At 47.8% G+C, this 20,824-nt stretch overlaps 1 protein-coding gene across 1 annotated transcript; it reads left to right on the plus strand.

The window, feature by feature from the left end:
• The first annotated feature begins 7,399 nt into the window (after positions 1-7,399).
• LOC112633346 (beta-crystallin B2) lies at positions 7,400-19,970 on the plus strand. Its single transcript, XM_025399929.1, has 6 exons — positions 7,400-7,468; positions 9,208-9,287; positions 12,706-12,824; positions 15,976-16,108; positions 17,590-17,732; positions 19,705-19,970. Exons 2-6 carry the CDS (start codon positions 9,234-9,236, stop codon positions 19,871-19,873), a joined length of 618 nt encoding a protein of 205 aa, XP_025255714.1. The 5' UTR covers positions 7,400-7,468; positions 9,208-9,233; the 3' UTR covers positions 19,874-19,970.
• Positions 19,971-20,824: the final 854 nt, after the last annotated feature.

Consider the following 20,824-nt stretch of genomic DNA (forward strand, 5'->3'; position numbering starts at 1 on the left):
TGTGAGGACCGCTTCCACCAGCCAGTATCCACGTGTCTGTGTGCCTGGAAACTCTCTCGTGTGCCTGGAGAGGTGGGAGGCAGCTATAATCTTGGGGGAATGAATACCTACTAGGAGCAACCTTCTTCCAATGACTGACAGTAGCTGGGGTATCAATTCCCCAACTCCCCAGGGCTCAGGTGAGAACTTTACCAAGCATTCTTCACCATTTTGGAAATTAATGTCACCCATGACAATGCTACATAAGTGTATGAAAATGTCTAACACATATTAAGTTTAATATTAACTTCCTGTCCAAATGTATGCATTATAAATAGGAGTAATTGCCTAACTGCTTTCTTATATCCTCTGTTTGAAGCCTTTACATACTGAAATACATATTGTTACACATTCTAGCCTTATTATTTTATAATACAGTTAGAGTTAGGACATTTTATTATTCATTTATTTAAAGCATGCATGTAGATGGGTTACATTATCAATTTTATTTCAAGAGAGTAAAAGGGCTGTTACAAAAAATTGTCGTAAGAAGGGAGTGTTGTTTCTGATAGGCTATGAGAACACCTTTTGATGATCTCAGAGCCTCCTTCCAGGTCTGACTCTTTTGTATCTAAAAGTTAAATATTGTTTGTCCAAGGGGAACACCAAGACCTATTCTCCTCATGGGAGCAAGAAGATGAAGTGGAGAGGAAGGTTTGAGTCCTTTCTCTCTATGTGTCTGTCAGGCTATGCTGCAGTAACAAACAGCCCCCAATTCTTGGTGGCTGAAAACAATGAAACTTATTTCTCACTCATGAAAGAAGTCTAGTGCTGGTCAGCAGGGGGCTTTTCTCTACAGAGTCACTCAGAGACCCACGCTGGTGTAAGCTCTGCCATTTTGCCATGTTGCCATCTCAGGACAGCAGAAGAGAAGAGAGCACTGCAAAGTGTGGCTTCTGTAATAAATGATTTCACTTGGAAATTACACCAGTCATCTTTGTTCAGAATCCACTGACCAGAATGAGTCACATGACACCTCCTAATTTTAAGAAGACCCAGTGGTAACCTGCTCACTAATACACCCTGAATTGCCTGCCTTCCTTTCTCTGGCTCACTTCCCCACTCCCTACTTCCTGATGCTCTCTGGGATCACTTTCCAAATAAATTATATACACCTGAACTTGTTGTTGTCTTAGAGTCTGCTTCTGGTAGAGCCCAAATGAAGACACCCCCGCTCTTTATCATTAATTAATTCAACCAGTCAATACATATTTCCTGAACACCTACTATGTGCTAGATCCTATGTAGGCACTGGGGGCACAAAGATGACTGAGCCTTGGCTCAGCTCTCCACGACCTAGCTCATTGGCTAGGTGAGCAAATTGCCCAGGTCTCACATCAAAAGCAAAGATTGGCCAGGGGCAGTGGCCTATGACTGAAACTCTAGTACTTTGGAAGGCCAAGGCAGAAAAATTGCTTGAGGCTTGGAGTTCACAACCTGCCTGGACAACACAGCAAGACCCTATCCCTAATTTTTTTTTAATTGGCTGGGCACAGATGTGTATGCCTGTAGTCTGAGCTACTCAGGAGGCTGAGACAGGAGGATCACTTGAGCCCAGCAGTTGGAGGCTGCAATGACCTGTGATAGCACCACTGTGCTCCAGGCTGGGCAGCAGAGCAAGACCCTATCTCAAAAAAAATTTTTTTTTTTTTGAGACAGAGTCTCACTGTGTCGCCCAGGCTGGAGAGCAGTGGCGCGATCTCGGCTCACTGCAAGCTCTGCCTCCCGGGTTCATGCCATTCTCCTCCCTCAGCCTCCCCAGCAGCTGGGACTACAGGCGCCACCACCATGCCTGGCTAATTTTTTGTATTTTTAACAGAGACAGGGTTTCACTGTGTTAGCCAGGATGATCTCGATCTCCTGACCTTGTGATCCACCCACCTCGGCCTTCCAAAGTACTGGGATTACAGGCGTGAGCCACCGCGCCTGGCCAAACCTATCTCAAATTTTTAAAAAGACAAAGCATTTTGAGATCGCAAGAACCTATGGGCTGTAAGTTGCACCATGGTGGGGACCCTATCTGTATCACTCCCCACTGAGTTCATAGGTGACACATTTGCCGGAAGTAGAAATGAATAATGAATGGGTAGAAAGAAACAGGCACGATGCTGACAGTCTTTTGGCACCTACTTTGAGTGAGGGAGTGAAAAGAAATTTAAAAGTCTTTTAAAGCATTGCCATCCGCACAGATGTAGTAAAAATGAATAGCATAAAAGCTATAGTTACTGAGCGCTTTCTATAATATTTGTACGAGCCGCTACTGAGGGCTTCATATGATTGGCTTATTTTATAAAGGGTATAATTACAAATACTGTAATGTCCATGGGTCAAAATATTTAATTCTTTGCAAGTGTGAAGGAGAAGGAAACTGAAGTAAGAGAAGTAGGATAGGCTGAGGGTTTTGGAGTCTACAAATCTCTGAATTCAAATCTCAGTTCAACTCCCAGCTCTACCACTGTGTGGCTGTGAGCCTTTGGGCAAGAAAGTCTCCTCTCTGAGCCTCACTTTGCCTATCTGTAGAAATAGGAATAATAATCAAACATCTCCCTAGCACGTTTTACCACTTCTATCAGCCAATGGGAACCCCAATGGCTTTCTCGATGAGAATAATAGATTGGTGCAAAAGTAATCGCGGTTTTTGCCATCAAAAGTAATGCCAAAAACCCGCAATTACTTCTGTACTAACCTAATACATGGTGCAGGGACCAAGTGTTGGGGACAGGCCCCCCAAAATCTGGCCATAAACTGGTCCCAAAACTTGCCATAAACAAAAGCTCTTGGCCGGGCGCGGTGGCTCAAGCCTGTAATCCCAGCACTTTGGGAGGCCGAGACGGGCGGATCACGAGGTCAGGAGATCGAGACCATCCTGGCTAACACGGTGAAACCCCGTCTCTACTAAAAAAAATACAAAAAACTAGCCGGGCGATGTGGCGGGCGCCTGTAGTCCCAGCTACTCGGGAGGCTGAGGCAGGAGAATGGTGTGAACCCGGGAGGCGGAGCTTGCAGTGAGCTGAGATCCGGCCACTGCACTCCAGCCTGGGCGACAGAGCGAGACTCCGTCTCAAAAAAAAAAAAAAACAAAAAAAACAAAGAAAACACAAAAGCTCTGTAGCACTGTGACATGTTCGTGATGGCCATGGTGCCCACACTGGAAGGTTGTGGGTTTACTGGAATGAGGGCAAGGAACACCTGGCCCACCCAGGGCAGAAAACCGCTTAAAGTGGTTCTTAAACCACAAACAATAGCATGAGCAATCTGTGCCTTAAGGACACGCTCCTGCTGCATATAACTAGCCCAACCCAGCCCTTTATTTCAGCCCATTCCTTTGTTTCCCATAAGGAATACTTTTAGTTAATCTATAGAAACAATGCTTATCTCTGGCTTGCTGTTAATAAATACGTGGGTAAATCTCTGTTTGAGGCTCTCAGCTCTGAAGGCTGTGAGACCCCTGATTTCCCACTTCACACCTCTATATTTCTCTGCGTGTGTGTCTTCAATTCCTCCAGCGCCCCGACCAAGCTGGTCTCGGCACCAAGGACCTTATTTCTGATGGGGAAATTGAGGCCTGGAGGAGAAAAACTTCACTAAGTTCCCAGAGTTCAGTAGGAAGCTTTATAGTTTAAAAGTTAAGAGCGTTTATCTTGAAATCAGACTGATCTAAGATCAAGCGCTGGTCCTACCACTTCCTGGCTGTGTGACCTCGGACAAGTTACTTAAGCTTTATGAGCCTTGGCTTCCTAATCTGTATTAGGGGACATTAATAATACCTACTGCAAAGATGATTGTGAGGATTGAATTAATGAAACCAGACAGTTTCAGGGCTCAATCCGTAAAGCCTAGTCCTGCTACTCACTGGCTGTGCAAATTTGGCCAAGTGGTTTAGTCTCTCTGAGCCTCAATTTTCTCTTTTATAAAATGGAATGATCAATAAATACAATACTTCCCTCTTGAATATGTTGGGAGGATGAAAAAAGGATGAGTATGGACAGTACGTGACTCGTGTCAAGCTCTCATACTATCTAAATGTTAGGAATTCTTTCTTATTTATAAGGACACACCCAGGTCTTGAATTCATGCATTTATTCAACAAATGTTGACTGAGGTCTATTATGGGCTGAACTGTGTCCATAAAAGATATTCCAAAGTCCTAACCCTCAGTACCTCAGAATGTGACCTTCTATGTGGAAATAGGGTCTTTGCAGAAGGAATCAATTTAAAACGAAGTCATCAGGGTGAAGTTACCTAATGAAGTCACCTAAACCAACATGACTGGTATCCTTATAAAAGCATAAATTCAGACACAGAATCAGCCACGCACTAAGGGAAGATGACGTGAAGATACAGGGAGAAGATGGCCACGTAATTAAAGTGATACAACTCTCATCCAAGGAACACCAACGATTACCAGCAAACACAAAAGACTGGGAGAGACAAGGAAGGACCCTCACCTAGGACCCCTGGAGCAGGCATGACCCTGCTGACACCTTGATGTCAGACTTCCAGCCTCCAGAATTACACAATAAACTTCTGGGGGGGGTTTGGACATTTTTATGGTAAAATACTGCATAACATAAAATTAACCATTTTAACCATTTTTAAGAGTACAGTTCAGTAGCATTGTTATGGGACCATCACCACTATCCATCCCCAGCTTTTTCATCATCCTAAACAGAAACCCTGTACCCATTAAACAACAACTCCCCATTCCCCCATCCTCTCAGCCCCTGGTAACCTCTATTCTGCTTCCAGTCTCCATGAATTTGCCTACCCTAGGTAACTTATATAAGTGGAATCATATAATATTTGTCCTTTTGTGTCTGGTTTATTTCACTTTGCATAACATTTTCAAGCCTCATCATGTTGGAGTCAGAATTTCCTTTCTTTTTAAGGCTGAATAATATTCCATTGTATGGATAGACCACATAGTGTTTATCCATTCATCCGTTGATGGACATTTGGGTGGCTTCCATCTTTCAGCTATTGTGAATAATGCTGCTATGAACATGGGTGCGTAAATATCTCTTTAATTCCCCGCTTTCAATTCTTTTGGGCACATGCGCAGAATTGGAATGGCTGGCTCATATGGTAATTCTATGTTGGATTTTTTTTTTTTTTTGAGACAGCCACACTCTTTTCCATAGTGGCAACACCATTTTATATTCCCAATTTCTGTTGTTTTTAAGCCACTCAGTTTGTGACACTTTATTATAGCAGCCCTGGGATTTTTTATTTTTATTTTTATTTTTAGTTATTTATATTTTTTGAGACAGAGTTTCGCTGTTGTTGCTCAGGTTGGAGTGCAACGGCGTGATCTCAGCTTACCACAACCTCTGCCTCCTAGGTTCAAGTGATTCTCCTGCCTCAGCCTCCCAACTAGCTGGAATTACAGGCATGTACCACCATGGCCTGCTAATTTTGTATGTTTAGTAGAGACGGGGTTTCTCCACACTGCTCAGGCTGGTCTCGAACTCCCGACCTCAGGTGATCCATCCGACTCGGCCTCCCGAAGTGCTGGGATTACACGCGTGAGCCACTGTGCCTGGCCAGCCCTGGGATTTTAAAACAAGTATCTACTATGTGTCAGGCACTGGGCTCTGGCGATACCATGGTAAACCAGGGGGACAACTTCTTTGCTTTTGTGGTGTTTATCTCCTCATTGGAAAGGCAGAAAATAAATGAGTAACAGAATGTTGGGTGGTGATGAGTGCTGCAAAAGGAACAGCTCAGTTAGGGGGCTAGGGCATGTGTGCGTAGTGTGTGTGCATGTGTGTGCATGCACATGTGCATTAAGGAAACGAGAAACAGGGGAAAGCAGGTATACTTGACCCAGTCTCCAAGTCTCAGATTGGATCAAGACACAGCCTGGGCTGCAAGTAAGGTGTGTGCACTAAAGAAACATGAGTAAAGGCCAGGCGCCGTGGCTCACGCCTATAATCCCAGCACTTTGGGAGGCCGAGGTGGGCGGATCATGAGGTCAGGAGATCGAGATCATCCTGGCTAACACAGTGAAACCCCGTCTCTGCTAAAAATACAAAAAATTAGCCAGGCGTGGTGGTGGGTGCCTGTAGTCCCAGCTACTCGGGAGGCTGAGGCAGGAGAATGGCCTGAACCCGGGAGGCGGAGCTTGCAGTGAGCCGAGATCGTGCCACTGCACTCCAGCCTGTGCGACACAGCGAGAGTCCATCTCAAAAAAAAAAAAAAAAAAAAAAAAAGAAACTGAGTAAAGGCTGGGCACCCACGTGGCAGCAACAGGGCCAGTGGTAGGGATCTAAGAGCGCCTCACTCTAGGTCAGTGGTTAAGAAACAGGCTGGGTGTAGTGGCTCATGCCTGTAATCCCAGCACTTTAGGAGGCCAAGGTGGATGGACTGCCTGAGCTCAGGAGTTCGAGACCACCCTGGGCAACAAGCCAAAACCCTGTCTCTACTAAAATACAAAAAAAAAAAAAAAGAAAAAAAATCAGCTGGACCTGGTTGCACACACCTGTACTCCCAGTTACTAGGGAGGGTGAGACAGGATAATCACTTGAACCTGGGAGGCAGAGGTTGCAGTGAGCCGAGATCTCACCACTGCACCCCAGCCTGGGTGACTGAGAGAGATTCCGTCTCAAAAAGAAAGAAAGAGAGAAAGAGAAACAGCCAGGGGCCTTGAGAATAAAATGCACTCTCCATAATTGTCCTCCCTGACCCTGCAACATCAGGCTCTGCCCACCTTGTCCACCTGGCACAGGCTCTATTTGTCACACGGCATATGCTTTAGCTTTGTTAACCTGTTTTCAGGTCTTCTTGAAATACACTATGCTGGTTCCTTGTATATGGACCCTTTCTACTTGGACCTGTCCCCTCACCCTATTCTTCCTCTTCTCCATCCCTGAGGGATGCGCTACCCCCCAGGAGCTTTTCTGAAATACCTGGGCTGGGGTAGGTCCTCTTCCTGACACTCTCCCCTAGAACAGAGCTTGTCACCAAATGGATGCCCGGCAAATATTTGTTGAATGAATAAATGGGAAGATGAATGAAGCCCAGGCTCTGCCAAACCACCCTTCTTTACTTGTTCTTCCCCAGGTCCACGGAGATGTTCCTCTGTGTCTGCCATGCCTCAGGGCCTGACTGAGCGCACCAGTGAACCCAGTGTGCCCCCAGCGCTGGCAGCCGGACGGCTGATGCATGCAAAGCGGGCATCTCCTTGCCTAGCCGCCTGACCGCCCTGGCGCGGCCGAATCTGAAAGCTAATGACATTATTGTGCAGAGACACAATGTCTGTGGGCATTTGCTGACCCGGGCTTTGGTGAGAGCTTAATCCAGCATTCTCACCCTGCTTTTCGCAGGAACACAGCAGTCACTCATCTTGGCACCGGCACTTCTGGGGAAGGTATAAATGCCACCTCCCGCTGGCTGAGCTTCACAGCACTCGCAGGGGCTGGTGTCACTGGTAAGATTGCCTCCTTTGCTTGTCTTCCCTTCTTTCTGTCATCCTCACCCCTGCCGGAAAGCATGGGAGCACCTGGATTCTGACAAGTGACTTTGGGCAGAGACTTCAATGCTGTTAACCTCAGTTTTCTTTTCTGGTAAACGGGAAGGGGGTCCAAAAGGCTTCTTTATTGTGAGGATTCAAGAGAAGGTAGGTGGGTCATCCAGCACAGTGCCTGGCACACAGTGGGTATTGCAGCAATGTTCTTTATTATTAATATTAAACAGACTATCAGCATCCTTGTTTTGTCAGTCGCTGAGGAGGAGAATGTAACTCAGGGTTTTGCAAGAATCAAACCAGTGACAGTTCAGCCTTGTTTCTAGGTGGGTGAGTCAGTTTTCCTCCACATCTGCAATTCTGGGCCACCCACTCTGGGCCCAGTCTCTGAGAGTGCTAGGGGTAGGATGCAGCCTCAGGTATGTGACAACTCCCAGCAACAGGTTATTTCAATGCCACTAAAGCATGGTAGAAATGACTCTAATAATGCCACAATTGCTGCCATTCGCTGCATGCTGAGTGTGTTCTGGGACCACGGCCAAGTGCTTCCGGTTTTATACATTACATAATTGAATCCTCACAACCTGTTCACAGGTATTATTAGACATCATTACTGCCCCCATTTTATAGAACAGGAAGTTGAGGCATAGGGAGAGGATGTGACCTGCCCAGAGTCTCAATTCTGGTAGGCAGCAGAGACTGCTCCTGAACTGGACCAACTGAGCTTCTTCAGTCTGAACACTCGGGACCCGGAAGCGATAGGGCAGGACCTCAGGCACTCTGACAAGCCGAGCGGGCTGGTTTCTTGCCGGAGAGCAGTAGGTTTGGCTCCCAAGGTGCTTAACTGAATTTCTTCCTCCTGGGAAACATCCAGTCTTGGCCTTTCGTGTGGAGGCGGCTTCTGGAAGCTGGGCGTTATCTCTGAAGAGGAAGGCCAGGCTTGCTCTCTTACCCCTGAGGAGACACAGCCTGCTTTGACCACCCCTCCTGCAGGAAGCGGGAAGAGGCTGACAATTTTCCAGACTTTTCTGATGTTCTCAATAGCTAAGGCAGGTCTATCCTGCTGCCTGCCACAGTGCCTGGGTTTCTACCATTGCACCCATTTCTTCCCTTTCTTGTAACATGGGTTCTGTATCAGATGATTTCGCTAATGGGGGCGTAAAACCAGTGGCAGAGAAGAGAAGTCTAGGTACCGGGATGGGGAGAGGAGTCCCAGAGAGAGGGTGGGAGAAAGCGCAGGGGGACAGGGAACTTTGTGGGTTCCTAAACTGGGCACCACCACACCACAAAATACAGCCAATGCATAGGCTTTGTTTGTTCCACACAATTTTATTTAGGAAATTTCTGCATAAAGGCAGAAGTTCTGGGATTGACTGTTCTATATTCTGCGTGGTATCCATTGTCTGGGGTTGAGTGTTGGGGACCCACTTGGGACCTTATTTAAGCTCAGTTTATCACTGCCCCACTCTTTTTTTGAGTAGAATTCATTTTTCCCTCCTCCTGGCGCTGGCCTGGATAGATATAAATGAAGCTAAGGACAGAAGTTCAAGTAGCTGCTTACGGAACCCACAGCTCTGGGACAGCCTGAAACCAGGGGGAAAAGAAGAATATTTGGGGCCAGAGAGGAGTGGTCCCAAGTCCCCACAGAGTGAAAAAGTCAGTGGCCCCTCCAGGTCCTCACTGCTGCTTCCCATGTCTTCCAGGTCATTCCTGCACGGGACAGTCCACCATGGCCTCAGACCACCAGACCCAGGCGGGCAAGCCACAGTCCCTCAACCCCAAGGTGGGTACCTCTCGGAGGAGGGGGCATGCAATGCTCCTCTCCTAGACTTAGTTGCCCTTCTGTAAAATAGGCTTGGCATCTTTCTTCACAGGTACCCCCTCTCCAGCCCTGCCCCTCTCTGGGACTCAGTCTCCCCTACCCACACACTTGGGGCTGATTCTGAGAGTCCCTCCCCAGCCCATAGCTGGCATGCTGGGATTCCCAGTACCAGCCTCCGGCTTTTTCTCCCTTACCTGTTTTCCCACACCCTATTGTCCACAGGGCTCCCTGAAACTGAAGTAGACCCTCATTCTCAGTCAGAGGTGGGATTAGTAGATGGAAGATGGGTGTGAGTCCTGACTCTGCACCTGCTGTGTGACCCGGGCCAATTATTTGATCCCTCTGAGCCTCCATTCCATTTCTGTAAAAGGAGGAGTCAGATTTATTGCATAGGGAAGTCGTGAGAGCCAAAGAAACCAGGCTCAACCTAACACCCGGCCCGGGGTGCGCATCCACCTAACACCACCAAATAATCCCTTCTTTGATTTCTCGTCCACCTGCCCGCCCAAGGGCAGCAGGATCTTATCACAATGGCAGAGGCTTGTCACACCGAGTCTGCCCTCAAACCTCTATGGAGGAGCACCCACCTGGCTGCTCTCCTGTGCCTCTCTGCTTTGGTAACCCCAGGCACAGGTTCCTTCAGGAATGGCCCATTGGTCTGACTCGGTGCCTCCTGGGTCAGGGAAGCCTGAGCAGATGCAGCCCTTCACCTGCTCACCCCGATCTGTCCCTTATGGGGCTTACTTTCCAGAAGAAGGACAGACAATAAATAAATGAATATATGATTTCCAGTAGTGAGAAGTGCTACAAATAAAAGTAAACTAGGGGAAGGGGCTCCTGAGAGTCGCAGTGGTTGTGTTAGCTCAGGTGTTCCAGGAGGGCCTCTCTGAGGAGGTGACTTTGAGCACACACCTGAGTCGAGTGAGGAAGCGGCTATGTAAAAATTGGGGGTGCCTTTGCGAGGCCGAGACGGGAGGATTGCTTGAGCCAAAAAGTTTGAGGCCAGCCTGGGCAACATAGTGAGATCCCATCTCCACAGAAAAATTAAAAATGGGGGTGAGGGTTGATGAGATCATCCAGACAAAAGGAACATCAGGCACAAAGACTCCAAGGTGGGAATGAGCTGGGTGAGTTTGGAAAAAAGCAAGCAGCACCGTCCACTAGACCTATGATGTGAACCATATAGGTATTGCAAAATTTTCTAGTAGCCACATCATTAAAAGTAAAAAGAAACAGGTGAAATTAATTTTCATATTATATTTTATGAAACCCAATATATCCAAAAGATGAGCATGTTAATGTATAATCAATATAAGAATTATTAGGCAGATATTTTACATTATTTTTTCCATTCTGAATTTTCAACATATGATGTGTATTTTACACTTAGAGCACAGTATAAGTAATAGTATGGACTAATTATGCGTGCTCAGTAGCCATATGTTACTAATGGCTGCTGTGTGGGACGGTGCAGTTTTAAAGGATTAGACAATTTGTAAAATGTTGCCCTCCACTCTATCGATTAATAGTAACAATGCTAGTGAGCTCCTGGGTCCTCTGAGCTTCTGGGCTTTCAGATGCATGGAGAAACTACCCTTCCTCACCTGCCTAACCCTATTCAGGTGGGCACCCCAGGCCTGCTCCCTCAGAAACTGCATTTGATCAAGATCCCAGTGTTACGTGCACAGGTTAGAGTCCGCAAAGCGCTGCTTCAATTTCAGCTGCATCAGACAAGCCTGGGCTTCAGTTTCAGCTCTTCCACTTATTCACGTGGGCTCTGTAGCATGTCTTTTAATTAACGTAATTATGTCTCCCACAAGCAGCACAAATACTATGTGGTAACCGCCCACAAGCCCTTGTCTCCCAGGCCGGGGTAATAATAAACTAGCCCCGAACTTCCATATTCTTAATTCCCCATTTTACAGATGAGAGAACTGAGGCCCAGAGTATTGAATTGCTTTTTAGGTTTGCACAACTGGATGTAACAGAGGACACAATGGAGCCCTTGTCTCCTGACCCTATCTCTGGCCGAGTCAATGACCGTAAAGGGCTGGGTCACTGATTGTAAAGGCTGGATTGAGCCCATGGAATTCACCTCTAAGCCCTGTGGGGCACCCCTTTTCCTTTCTTTGTGTGGCTAATCCCAGGCCTGGGAGTCAGGGCTATGTTTATCCAGCCTGTGCTGACCATGTCGATTCTGTAGCTTCCCCGACTGGGAGTGTGCTGACCTGAGCCCATCTTTTCATCCAGGGGCAGTTTGCTGGGGGAAATGTGGCTGAAAAAGCTCTGCCTCCAAAATTCTCACTGGAACCATGAAAGGTGGCAGCTAGCCTCATAGTTAATTTGGATGTGGGAGATGTTGGGTGGGTCTCTTCACTTTGCAGAGCTTCAGTTTCCCTGATGGGGATCTCGTGAGCCCCCTCCCTTGGGCTGATAATACCAGGTGAGACAAGGGGAGTGAAGTCCTCTTAAGAAGTATTTCAAGGGTGAGCTCATAGGGACACCTGGGAATTCTGTGGAGGCTTGGAGAAAGGGCCCAGGTGTGTGTAGTTTTATGGGTGAAATGGAGGTAAGGGGTGTATATGAAGGTACCGGTGCAGCTCCAATGGGAGGAGGAGAAGCTCAAACGCGTGGTCTAGCACGTCAGTACTCCTAATTTGGTCCATAAGCCAGTGGCACCAGCATCACCTGGGAGATGATTGGAAATGCAGAATCCAGGGCTGCACCCCAGACCTGTTTCCTCAGAAACTGCACTTATCCAGATCCCAGGTGCTACATGCACCTGTTAGGGTTTGCAAAGTGTTGCTTCCATTTCAGCTGCATCAGACAAGCCTGGGCTCCAATTTCAGCTCTGCCACTTATTGGAATCTGTACCATATCTCTTAATTAACATAATTATGTCTCCCACAAGCAGAGCAAATATGGTGTGCAAATTATGCTCCCCTGAATCCTTCTAACAAACAATATCACAAGGCAGTTTCTGTCTTTGTTTCTTTTTCTTTTAAAAAAAATTAGAAGTGGGGTCTTGCCATCTTGCCAAGGCTGGTCTGGAATTCCTGGGCTCAAGCAATCCTCCCACCTCAGCCTCCCAAAATGCTGGGATTACAGGTGTGAGCCACCACACCCGGCCTGGGTTCTGTCTTTATTTCCCATTTTACAGATGGGGAGACTGATGCTTAGAGAGGACAAATGCAGGCTCAAGGTCCCACAGCTGCTTATAGCCAGAGCCAGGGCTGTTTGATTTTTATGTTTGATTTGTCACTCTGGAGGTGAACCCTTCAGCATCCTTTGGGTTCTCTGAGCTCCCTCCCCACGTCTGCCAGCCAACTGTCACTCCTCTTCATCATGATGAGGGTCTGAGTCTCGCTTCCCGTTGCAGATCATCATCTTTGAGCAGGAAAACTTTCAAGGCCACTCGCATGAGCTCAATGGGCCCTGCCCCAACCTGAAGGAGACTGGCGTGGAAAAGGCAGGCTCTGTCCTAGTGCAGGCTGGACCGTAAGTACCTGGGTGGCCTCTCCTGGTCAGGGACTTTGGGTGAGGTGATCAGGTTGTGGACTGGGGGAATCTACCCTTGCTGTTCTCCTGTCTACAATCTGGGGACCAAGTTTTGGGGTCTGGCAGCGTATGGAGATAATTCATGCTTTGCAGTCAGATAGAGCTGGGTTCAAATCCAGGCTCCACCACTTCTGGGCTGTGTGGTGTTGGACCAGGACCTTCCCCCTCTGAGCCTCAGCTTCCTCCTCTGTAGGATAAGGATGACCATGTGCTCTGGGGATGAAGGGAAAGGGTCACGTAGAAAGCCTGATACAGAGGTCAAGGCAGGAAGATGGACATAGTGACTCATGAAGCTTTTAGAACTGCCAATCTCTGGCTCCAGGAGTGTCCTCAATCCTGGGAGGTTTAAGGCTGGATGTCCCAGCTCTGCATCCACTCCTCCCTTCCCAAATCCTGATAATACTGGGTCTTTACAGATTTTTTGGCACACTCGGGGGCCAGGTCTGTATCCAAGACAGAAGGGGAGCTGAATGGTTGACTCACCTTATGTCATGTAGCTGAGCATAGTCCTATGTGAGCCTGCAGAGTGTCTGGGACACAAACCACAGCTTCTCTCGTCACTCCTCTGTCAAAGCCTCAGGATGTAGAAATGTCCATTGGTGGTCAGTAAGTCAGATACGGCTGGAGATCCTAAGGTGAGCCATACCACACCTCAAGGTTCTCAGGGAATTCTGCAGAGTTCCACGGCCCTACATGGGTCAGAACCTGAAGATGTGCAGAACACAGCTAAAGCAGTGGCTATGCCAAGCCTTGGTCATCTGACATGCTCAGGGAATCTGTTGTATCCAAGAGAATCCCTTTCTGGATAACTGAGATTTGACTGTTTAAGCATCACATCTGATTTTCAGCTGCCTTTTCAAATATTTTGATGAAAAAAAATTTCCCAAAGAGATTTTACACTCTTCTGCTTTCTTTTTTAAAAAATATAACATTTAATATTTTTATTAACTATCATTTATTGTTTAAAACTAAGAAGAGATGGTTTAAGGCAAAAAACCATATGACTTCTGTTCACTACTCAGAAGTAACCATTATTAAGATTTTGGTATGAATTTAGATTTCCTTCTCTCTTTCTCTCTCTGTTTCTCTCTCTCTCTCTCTCTCTCTCTGTGTGTGTGTGTGTGTGTGTGTGTGTGTGTGTGTGTGTATAATCAAATCAAACTTGGATCATACTAAACATGATGTTTTATTACTCACTTTGGAAACTTTACAAGGTAGCATGAACTCTCTCCATGTCATTAAATAGCATTTTATGTTGGTGCTTTTCAAAGTCGTTTGAGGAAAATTCACATCAGATTCACAGAAGGGAGATGCTTTAAAATGGAGGTTCTCGGGCCCCACTTCAGTCCCACTAAATCAAACTTAGCTCTGGAGCCTGGAATCTGCATTTAACAAGCTTACCTGGTGATAGTTACACCAATTACATTTGATAACCCACATCTTATGTCCTTACTTACCATGGCTTTGTAACAGTCCATGATTGAATATGCCATATCCAGGCCCTGATTGTAGGATGTTTAAGTTTTTCAGTTACTGGATATTATAAACAATGCCACAATGAACATCCTTATTCAGATATCTGTGATCCCTTGACAACTGTTTTTGTTTGTTTGTTTGTTTTGTTTTGTTGAGATGGAGTTGTAGCTCTTGTCACCCAGGCTGGAATTCAATGGCACGATTTCAAGTCACTGCAACCTCTACCTCCCTGGTTCAAGCAATTCTCCTGCCTCAGACAACCGAGTAACTGGGATTACAAGCATGCACCACCGTGCCTAGCTAATTTTTTGTATTTTTAGTAGAGACAGAGTTTCACCATGTTGGCCAGGCTGGTCTCGAGTTCCTGACCTCAGGTGATCCGCCCGCCTCGGCCTCCCAAAGTGCTGGGATTACAGGCATGAGCCATGGCGCCTGGCCCCTTGACAACTGTTTTCTAAGGACCCATTGCTAAAGTAGAATTGCTGGATCAAGACTACTCTTCCAAAAGAGAATAATAAACATGATCTCCTCTTCCATTAATAACTTAGATTATTCCTCTGAACAGCCATTATTGCACATGCTGAAATGTTTGCCTCTGCACTGGTTGGCCCCAGAATGCTAATCATTTTGAGATTTGTGGTTTTTTTCCTCCTATTTTTTGCCTTCCTCTATTACCCATGCCCGACCTGAAGGCTATCCCTCCCTCCTTAATGTACTATTTTTCTTCTAATGTGGATCTACAAAAACAGAGTTTGGGCAGAGTCTAACAACAGGGACAAGAGAAGAAACAGATCCAAAGAGAGGGGTTTGGGCACAACCGAGGGGTTCTGGGGTCAGTTCTCAGTGGTGAAGGCTGACTGTGCATCTCTCTCCCCAGCTCCACTTGCAGCCGTGCCATAGCTTGAAATCTGCCACAGTGGGAGCATTTACACCATGGAAATTGGCAAACGCTGCAAATCAAGAGTGTTAATTTTTGTTTTGTTTTTTGAGAGTTGGCTGTTAACTTACCAGCATACTATTGGCTTTAGTGCATGGCATCTATATATTGGTATTTGTTGCGGGCCGTTATTTAGACCGCCTTCTTATTTTTTTTTTTTTTTTTTTTTTTGAGACGGAGTCTCGCTCTGTCGCCCAGGCTGGAGTGCAGTGGCCGGATCTCAGCTCACTGCAAGCTCCGCCTCCCGGGTTCCCGCCATTCTCCTGCCTCAGCCTCCCGAGTAGCTGGGACTACAGGCGCCCACAACCGCGCCCGGCTAATTTTTTGTATTTTTAGTAGAGACGAGGTTTCACCGTGGTCTCGATCTCCTGACCTTGTGATCCGCCCGCCTCGGCCTCCCAAAGTGCTGGGATTACAGGCGTGAGCCACCGCGCCCGGCCCCCGCCTTCTTATTTCTTAACTGTGTTCCAGGTGGTTAAAGGCAGCATAGCACTGAGTTCTGGATAACTGAGGGGACTGTGCGCTTGGATTTGCCGTGCTAAGGTTCGGGTGGGGCTACTACATCTTGCTAGGTTGGGCAAGAGTGAACCCCAGGGGTCAACGTGAGTAGCCAGGATCCTGCCATAGGAAGCTTGGAGTGGAACTGACCTGCCCCCTTTCTCTCTGTCTCCATGGCAGCTGGGTGGGCTATGAACAGGCCAACTGCAAGGGCGAGCAGTTTGTGTTTGAGAAGGGCGAGTACCCCCGCTGGGACTCGTGGACCAGCAGCCGGAGGACGGACTCCCTCAGCTCCCTGAGGCCCATCAAAGTGGTGAGCCCCCTGCCATCATTCTGTTTCCTCTTTCTGCCCATCATCCTACCTTCTGTCTCTGCCACCTTGGAGCCGGAGGTCCTGAGACCAGGAAGGAGCCTGCCCCTCTAGCATTGTGCCCCTTCTGATTGGTGAGGAACCTCCTCACTGGGTGACCTTGCAAAAGTCATTTTACTTCCCTGAGCCTCAGTTTCTTCATCTGTAAAATGGGCATATTGGTATCTACTGTCCTGAGATTCCAATGTGCTTATTAGCTTGAGGGTTGTCACGCTGCGCAACTCCAGGGGTCTCCAATCACAAGACTATGAAATGCCCCAGAGGGCACTATTCACATTCTATTTTACGTGGTTGGTGCCCCCCACCCCGCAGAGTTGGGCAACTCCCATCACAGAGTCGTTGCTCAATAATCAATAGCCATCAGAAATATAAGAAATTCTGAGTTCAGGACTGGAGGAGAAGGTGGTTTAGCTCTTCTTCAAGACTCATGCCAGTGTGAGTTTTCAGTGCTTCTGAGATCCTGATTCTTACTAGTGTGTGAGTGTGTAAACTGTCGGGGAGGGGACAGGGCCATCACTGCTCAGTTACACTCCCAAACCCTCCAAGCCCAGTCTAGCTCTTCCCAGGACCTACTGGAAGGTTGGAGAACACTGGACTTCACACCCCACAGACCCAGGTTCCCATGTTGGCTGTGCTGCTCCCAGCTCTGTGACCTTGAGCACGTCATTTGACTTCTCTGTGCCTCATTTTTCTCATCTGCCAAATGGCATAAAAGGATTTTATGTCTAAGGGATAAGGGTTTTCTTATCTGAAAATCTTATCTTAAACTGAAAATGTTTAAAGGATTAGATAATTAAGGAAAATGTTACAGGAACAGGAGGATGGGAAGAGATGTAGAAATGAAGAAAAATCAAAATATCTCAGGTGCCTATTAGAGGCACAATTAGCCTGTGCATGTGTGTTTGTGTCTGCCTGTGTGTGCGTATGTGTGCATGTGTGTGCACGTGTGTGTGCATGTGTGTGTGTGCCTGTGTGTGCGCACATGTGTGGGTGTGCATGTGTGTGTGTGCCTGTGTGTGTGCATATGTGTGTGTGTATGTATGTGCCTGTGTGTGTATGCCTGTGAGTGTGCCACTGTGTGTGTGCCTGTGTGTGCATGTGTGGGTGCGCACTTGTGAGTGGGTGGTAGATCATAGCTGCCATTTATAAAAGAGAAACTTGAGGCATAGGAGGAAAAAATGACATTTCAGAATCAAATATTCCCCAAAGTGTTGCAGAGTGTCTGTTACATGAAAATGGCCCAGTAGAAACTTAACAAATGGCTGCGATCCAACAGCAGTTGTCATAGACACGTGGTAGGTGCACTGGGCAGAGAGTGATGTGTGGGACATGGGGATCCCAACTCTGGGGCATGAGCATGGGGTGGGAAGGCCAACCCTGGGCCCCGTCACCCATACTCACTTCCCCACATCCTCTGCCAATAGGACAGCCAAGAGCACAAGATCATCCTCTATGAAAACCCCAACTTCACCGGGAAGAAGATGGAAATCATAGATGACGACGTACCCAGCTTCCACGCCCACGGCTACCAGGAGAAGGTGTCATCTGTGCGGGTGCAGAGTGGCACGTAAGTGCATTGCCAGCCCTGGCTCACCCTGCCCCAGGAACTGAGACTCTGGGGTCCTAGGTCCCGCTCTGCCCCGTATACACTGGTGATCTTGCACACATCAGTGTACTCTGCTGACCTCTGGCTTCCCACTGGAAAGTAAATGGGAATTCTCTGCCCACAGGTGGCTTACAGCCCCTGAATTTCTCCCTAGAGCTGCCTTTGGGGAAACGGCCTTTGGAGTGGAGAAACCTTGGCCTTTACCTCAGCCCCAGTGAGCAAGACATGTATGTCAGAGGGGCAAGTTGAGGCAGAGGGAGGATTAGGTTGAGGCAGGAGGGAAGGAATGAGTTGAGTAGTCTGAAAGCTGTGAGAAGCAGGAGGACCAGCCCATGCTGCCTTTGACCGCATGTGTCCCTAAGTTTGGGAACAGGAGGTGTCATTTTCCACGGAATTGAAGTTCCTGGGCACATGGACCCTGGCCATCAGCAATGAGGGATTTCTCATGGTAAAAAATTTGGATTCCATGGGGGGTCCACAGATGAGCTTTGGGCAGCGGTGTGTTGGAAATAGCTTATATCAGCTTTTTTTTTTTTTTTTTTTTTTTTTTTTTAAATTGAGATGGGGTCTCGCACTGTTGCCCGGGCTGGAATGCAGTGGAACAATCTCAGCTCACTGCAGCCTCCGCCTCCCAGGTTCAAGCAATTCTCCTGCCTCAACCTCCCAAATAGCTGGGATTACAGGTGCCCACTACCAAGCTCAGCTAATTTTTTGCATTTTTAGTAGAGACGGGGTTTCACTGTGTTGGCCAGGTTAGTCTCAAACTCCTGACCTCATGATCTGCCCTCCTTGGCCTCCCAAAGTGCTGGGATTACAGGCGTGAGCCACCGCGCCCAGCCTGGAACCGACTCTTACATTTTCAGAATTTGTGTGAACTGGTTGACTAATCACTGGTAGCTTGAAACCAGCCACAGTGGGTGCATTTACAGCATAGAAATCAGCAAGTGCTACAAATTAAGGCTCTTTCCCCCCAACAGAACCAGTTTAGCCAAATATACTGGCTTCTTGGGGTTTGTCAAACTCCTAAAGTGGTGTGCAAAGTTCTGTGCTCCTGTTCCCCTTCATTCCCTCATTCCCTTCATTCATTCATTCATTCAATTTGTCAGTGCTGTCATATGCCAGGCATTGTGTTAGGTGCCCAGGGTGAAGGAGATTAAAGAGATCTGGCTTCTGCCCTGTGTAGCCAACAGTCTAGAAGGGGCAACTGTTAATAATTTAAGAATCCACGTAAGTCTAAGCTACTTCCTTGAAGAAAAGATTCTTAAGCTGAGATCTCAAGAAACAGTAGGAATTGTGGGGGGTAAAGAGGCCAAGGAAGAGCATCCCAGACAATGAGAGCAGCATGTGCAAAGGCCCTGTGGTGCATGTGGGGGGAGCCTGGTAGGTCTGAGAAACTCTACAAAGGCCACTGGCTGGAATGCAGAGATGTGGGAGCATAAGAATGCAAAGTAGAGCTGGAGATGTCCACAGAGACTGGCCAGGCAGGTCCTTGCAGGCCAGGCCTGTGTGCCATTTTCTGGAGAGAAGACCAGCACTTTCATTAAGTAGCCCCTGGAACCTCCCCCAACTCTTCTTTGGTCTTTCAGCTGAGCTTGGAGGTGGGATAGGAGTGGATAGAGATGGTTCAAAGGTCTGACTTATTCTAAACTTCAGTGAGCTTAAGATACCACCCCCTTGCTCTGACCCCAGTACCAGGCCTTCAGTCAAAATTTGCTTCAGGAGGCAGTGAGCTCCCTGTCAAGAGAAGGAAGAAAGCAGAGGCTCAGTGCTGGAAGGGTGGGGTGGAAAGGGTGTCCTGCTTACTCCTGGGAAGTGGCAATGGTTGGGAGGCTTCACCCTTCCTAGTGGCTTATGGATGCTCTCTCCCCTCGCTTCTCTCTTGTTTCTCTTCCTGTTCCCCCGCTTCACCCTCCCCTCACCTCTGGTCCTGCAGGTGGGTTGGCTACCAGTACCCTGGCTACCGCGGACTGCAGTACCTGCTGGAGAAGGGAGACTACAAGGACAGCAGCGATTTTGGGGCCCCTCACCCCCAGGTGCAGTCTGTGCGCCGCATCCGCGACATGCAGTGGCACCAACGTGGCGCCTTCCACCCCTCCAACTAGTACCCTCCACACCATGCCTCCTTCCCAGGACCCAGACCTGCTGCCCAGGAACCCTCCAGACCAACCAGAGAGTGAATAAAGTGTGACTTGCAACTTGTCTGCTGTGGGTCTTTGATCCCCCCAGCAGCTGGGGTGTGTGTGTGTGTGTGTGTGTGTGTGTGTGTGTGTGTGAGCGAGAGAGAAATGAGAATCAGCATGTATCTGGGCTAGGGGTAGGGCAACAGAACCCTTACTGAATCGTACGGTTCTGCAGCTGCTTAGCTGTGTGACCTTGGACACAGTGCCCAACCTCTCTGAGCCTTTGTTTCTTCATCTGACTTGAAATTCCCTTGCCTCTGAGTGGCTGGCTTGGTTGAGCTCCTGAGCCCCCTGTTACATGCTGGTTGCTGAGCACAGTCATTCTCAGGGGCATGTGATGGGTGCCCCAGCCCTTAAAAACGTGTTCACTGCCCGCCATTCTCACATTATCACGTTATCCCCTTAAGTCTGGGAGTCTTTTTTGATTTGCAAGAGAAGCCAAGAACCCTGAATCCCCCACTCCAGCCCAGGGAGAGGTCAGAATGCCACGTTTGTGAGTGTGTTCATTCATTCATCATATGGCTGCAGGCAACTGTTAGTAATTTAAGAATCTACACAACATCTAAGCCACTTCAATGAGGAAGAGACTACTGAGCTGTGAGGATCTTGGCTGTAGCCAGGCTCAAGGTGATGCAATGATCTGGGAATGAAGGCTGGGTTTATACTGCTGTTCTGGGGCATTGGCCAGGGATAGAGGCTCAGGCAAGTCCTTTTGCCTTCAGAGCTTTGATGCTTCTACTCAGGAAGATGGGAGAGAAACAGTACCTTCCTAATGGGATTGCGACAAGGCTGAAATGAGATGCTGCAGGCCTTCTGTCTTTAGACTCAGCTTTTGTTGGTTAATATGCAGTGCAAATATCTGCTTCCTGGGTG

Source organism: Theropithecus gelada, chromosome 10 (assembly GCF_003255815.1).
Source record: "Theropithecus gelada isolate Dixy chromosome 10, Tgel_1.0, whole genome shotgun sequence".
NCBI classification, from domain to species: Eukaryota; Metazoa; Chordata; class Mammalia; order Primates; family Cercopithecidae; genus Theropithecus; species Theropithecus gelada.

Bases quoted from the DNA above. Each gene is read 5' to 3' on its own strand.
- LOC112633346 (XM_025399929.1), top strand. From the start codon at position 9,234: ATGGCCTCAGACCACCAGACCCAGGCGGGCAAGCCACAGTCCCTCAAC. The intron at 9,288-12,705 runs GTGGGTACCTCT...TTCCCGTTGCAG, and splicing joins CACAGTCCCTCAACCCCAAG to ATCATCATCTTTGAGCAGGA. The intron at 12,825-15,975 runs GTAAGTACCTGG...TCTCCATGGCAG, and splicing joins GTCCTAGTGCAGGCTGGACC to CTGGGTGGGCTATGAACAGG.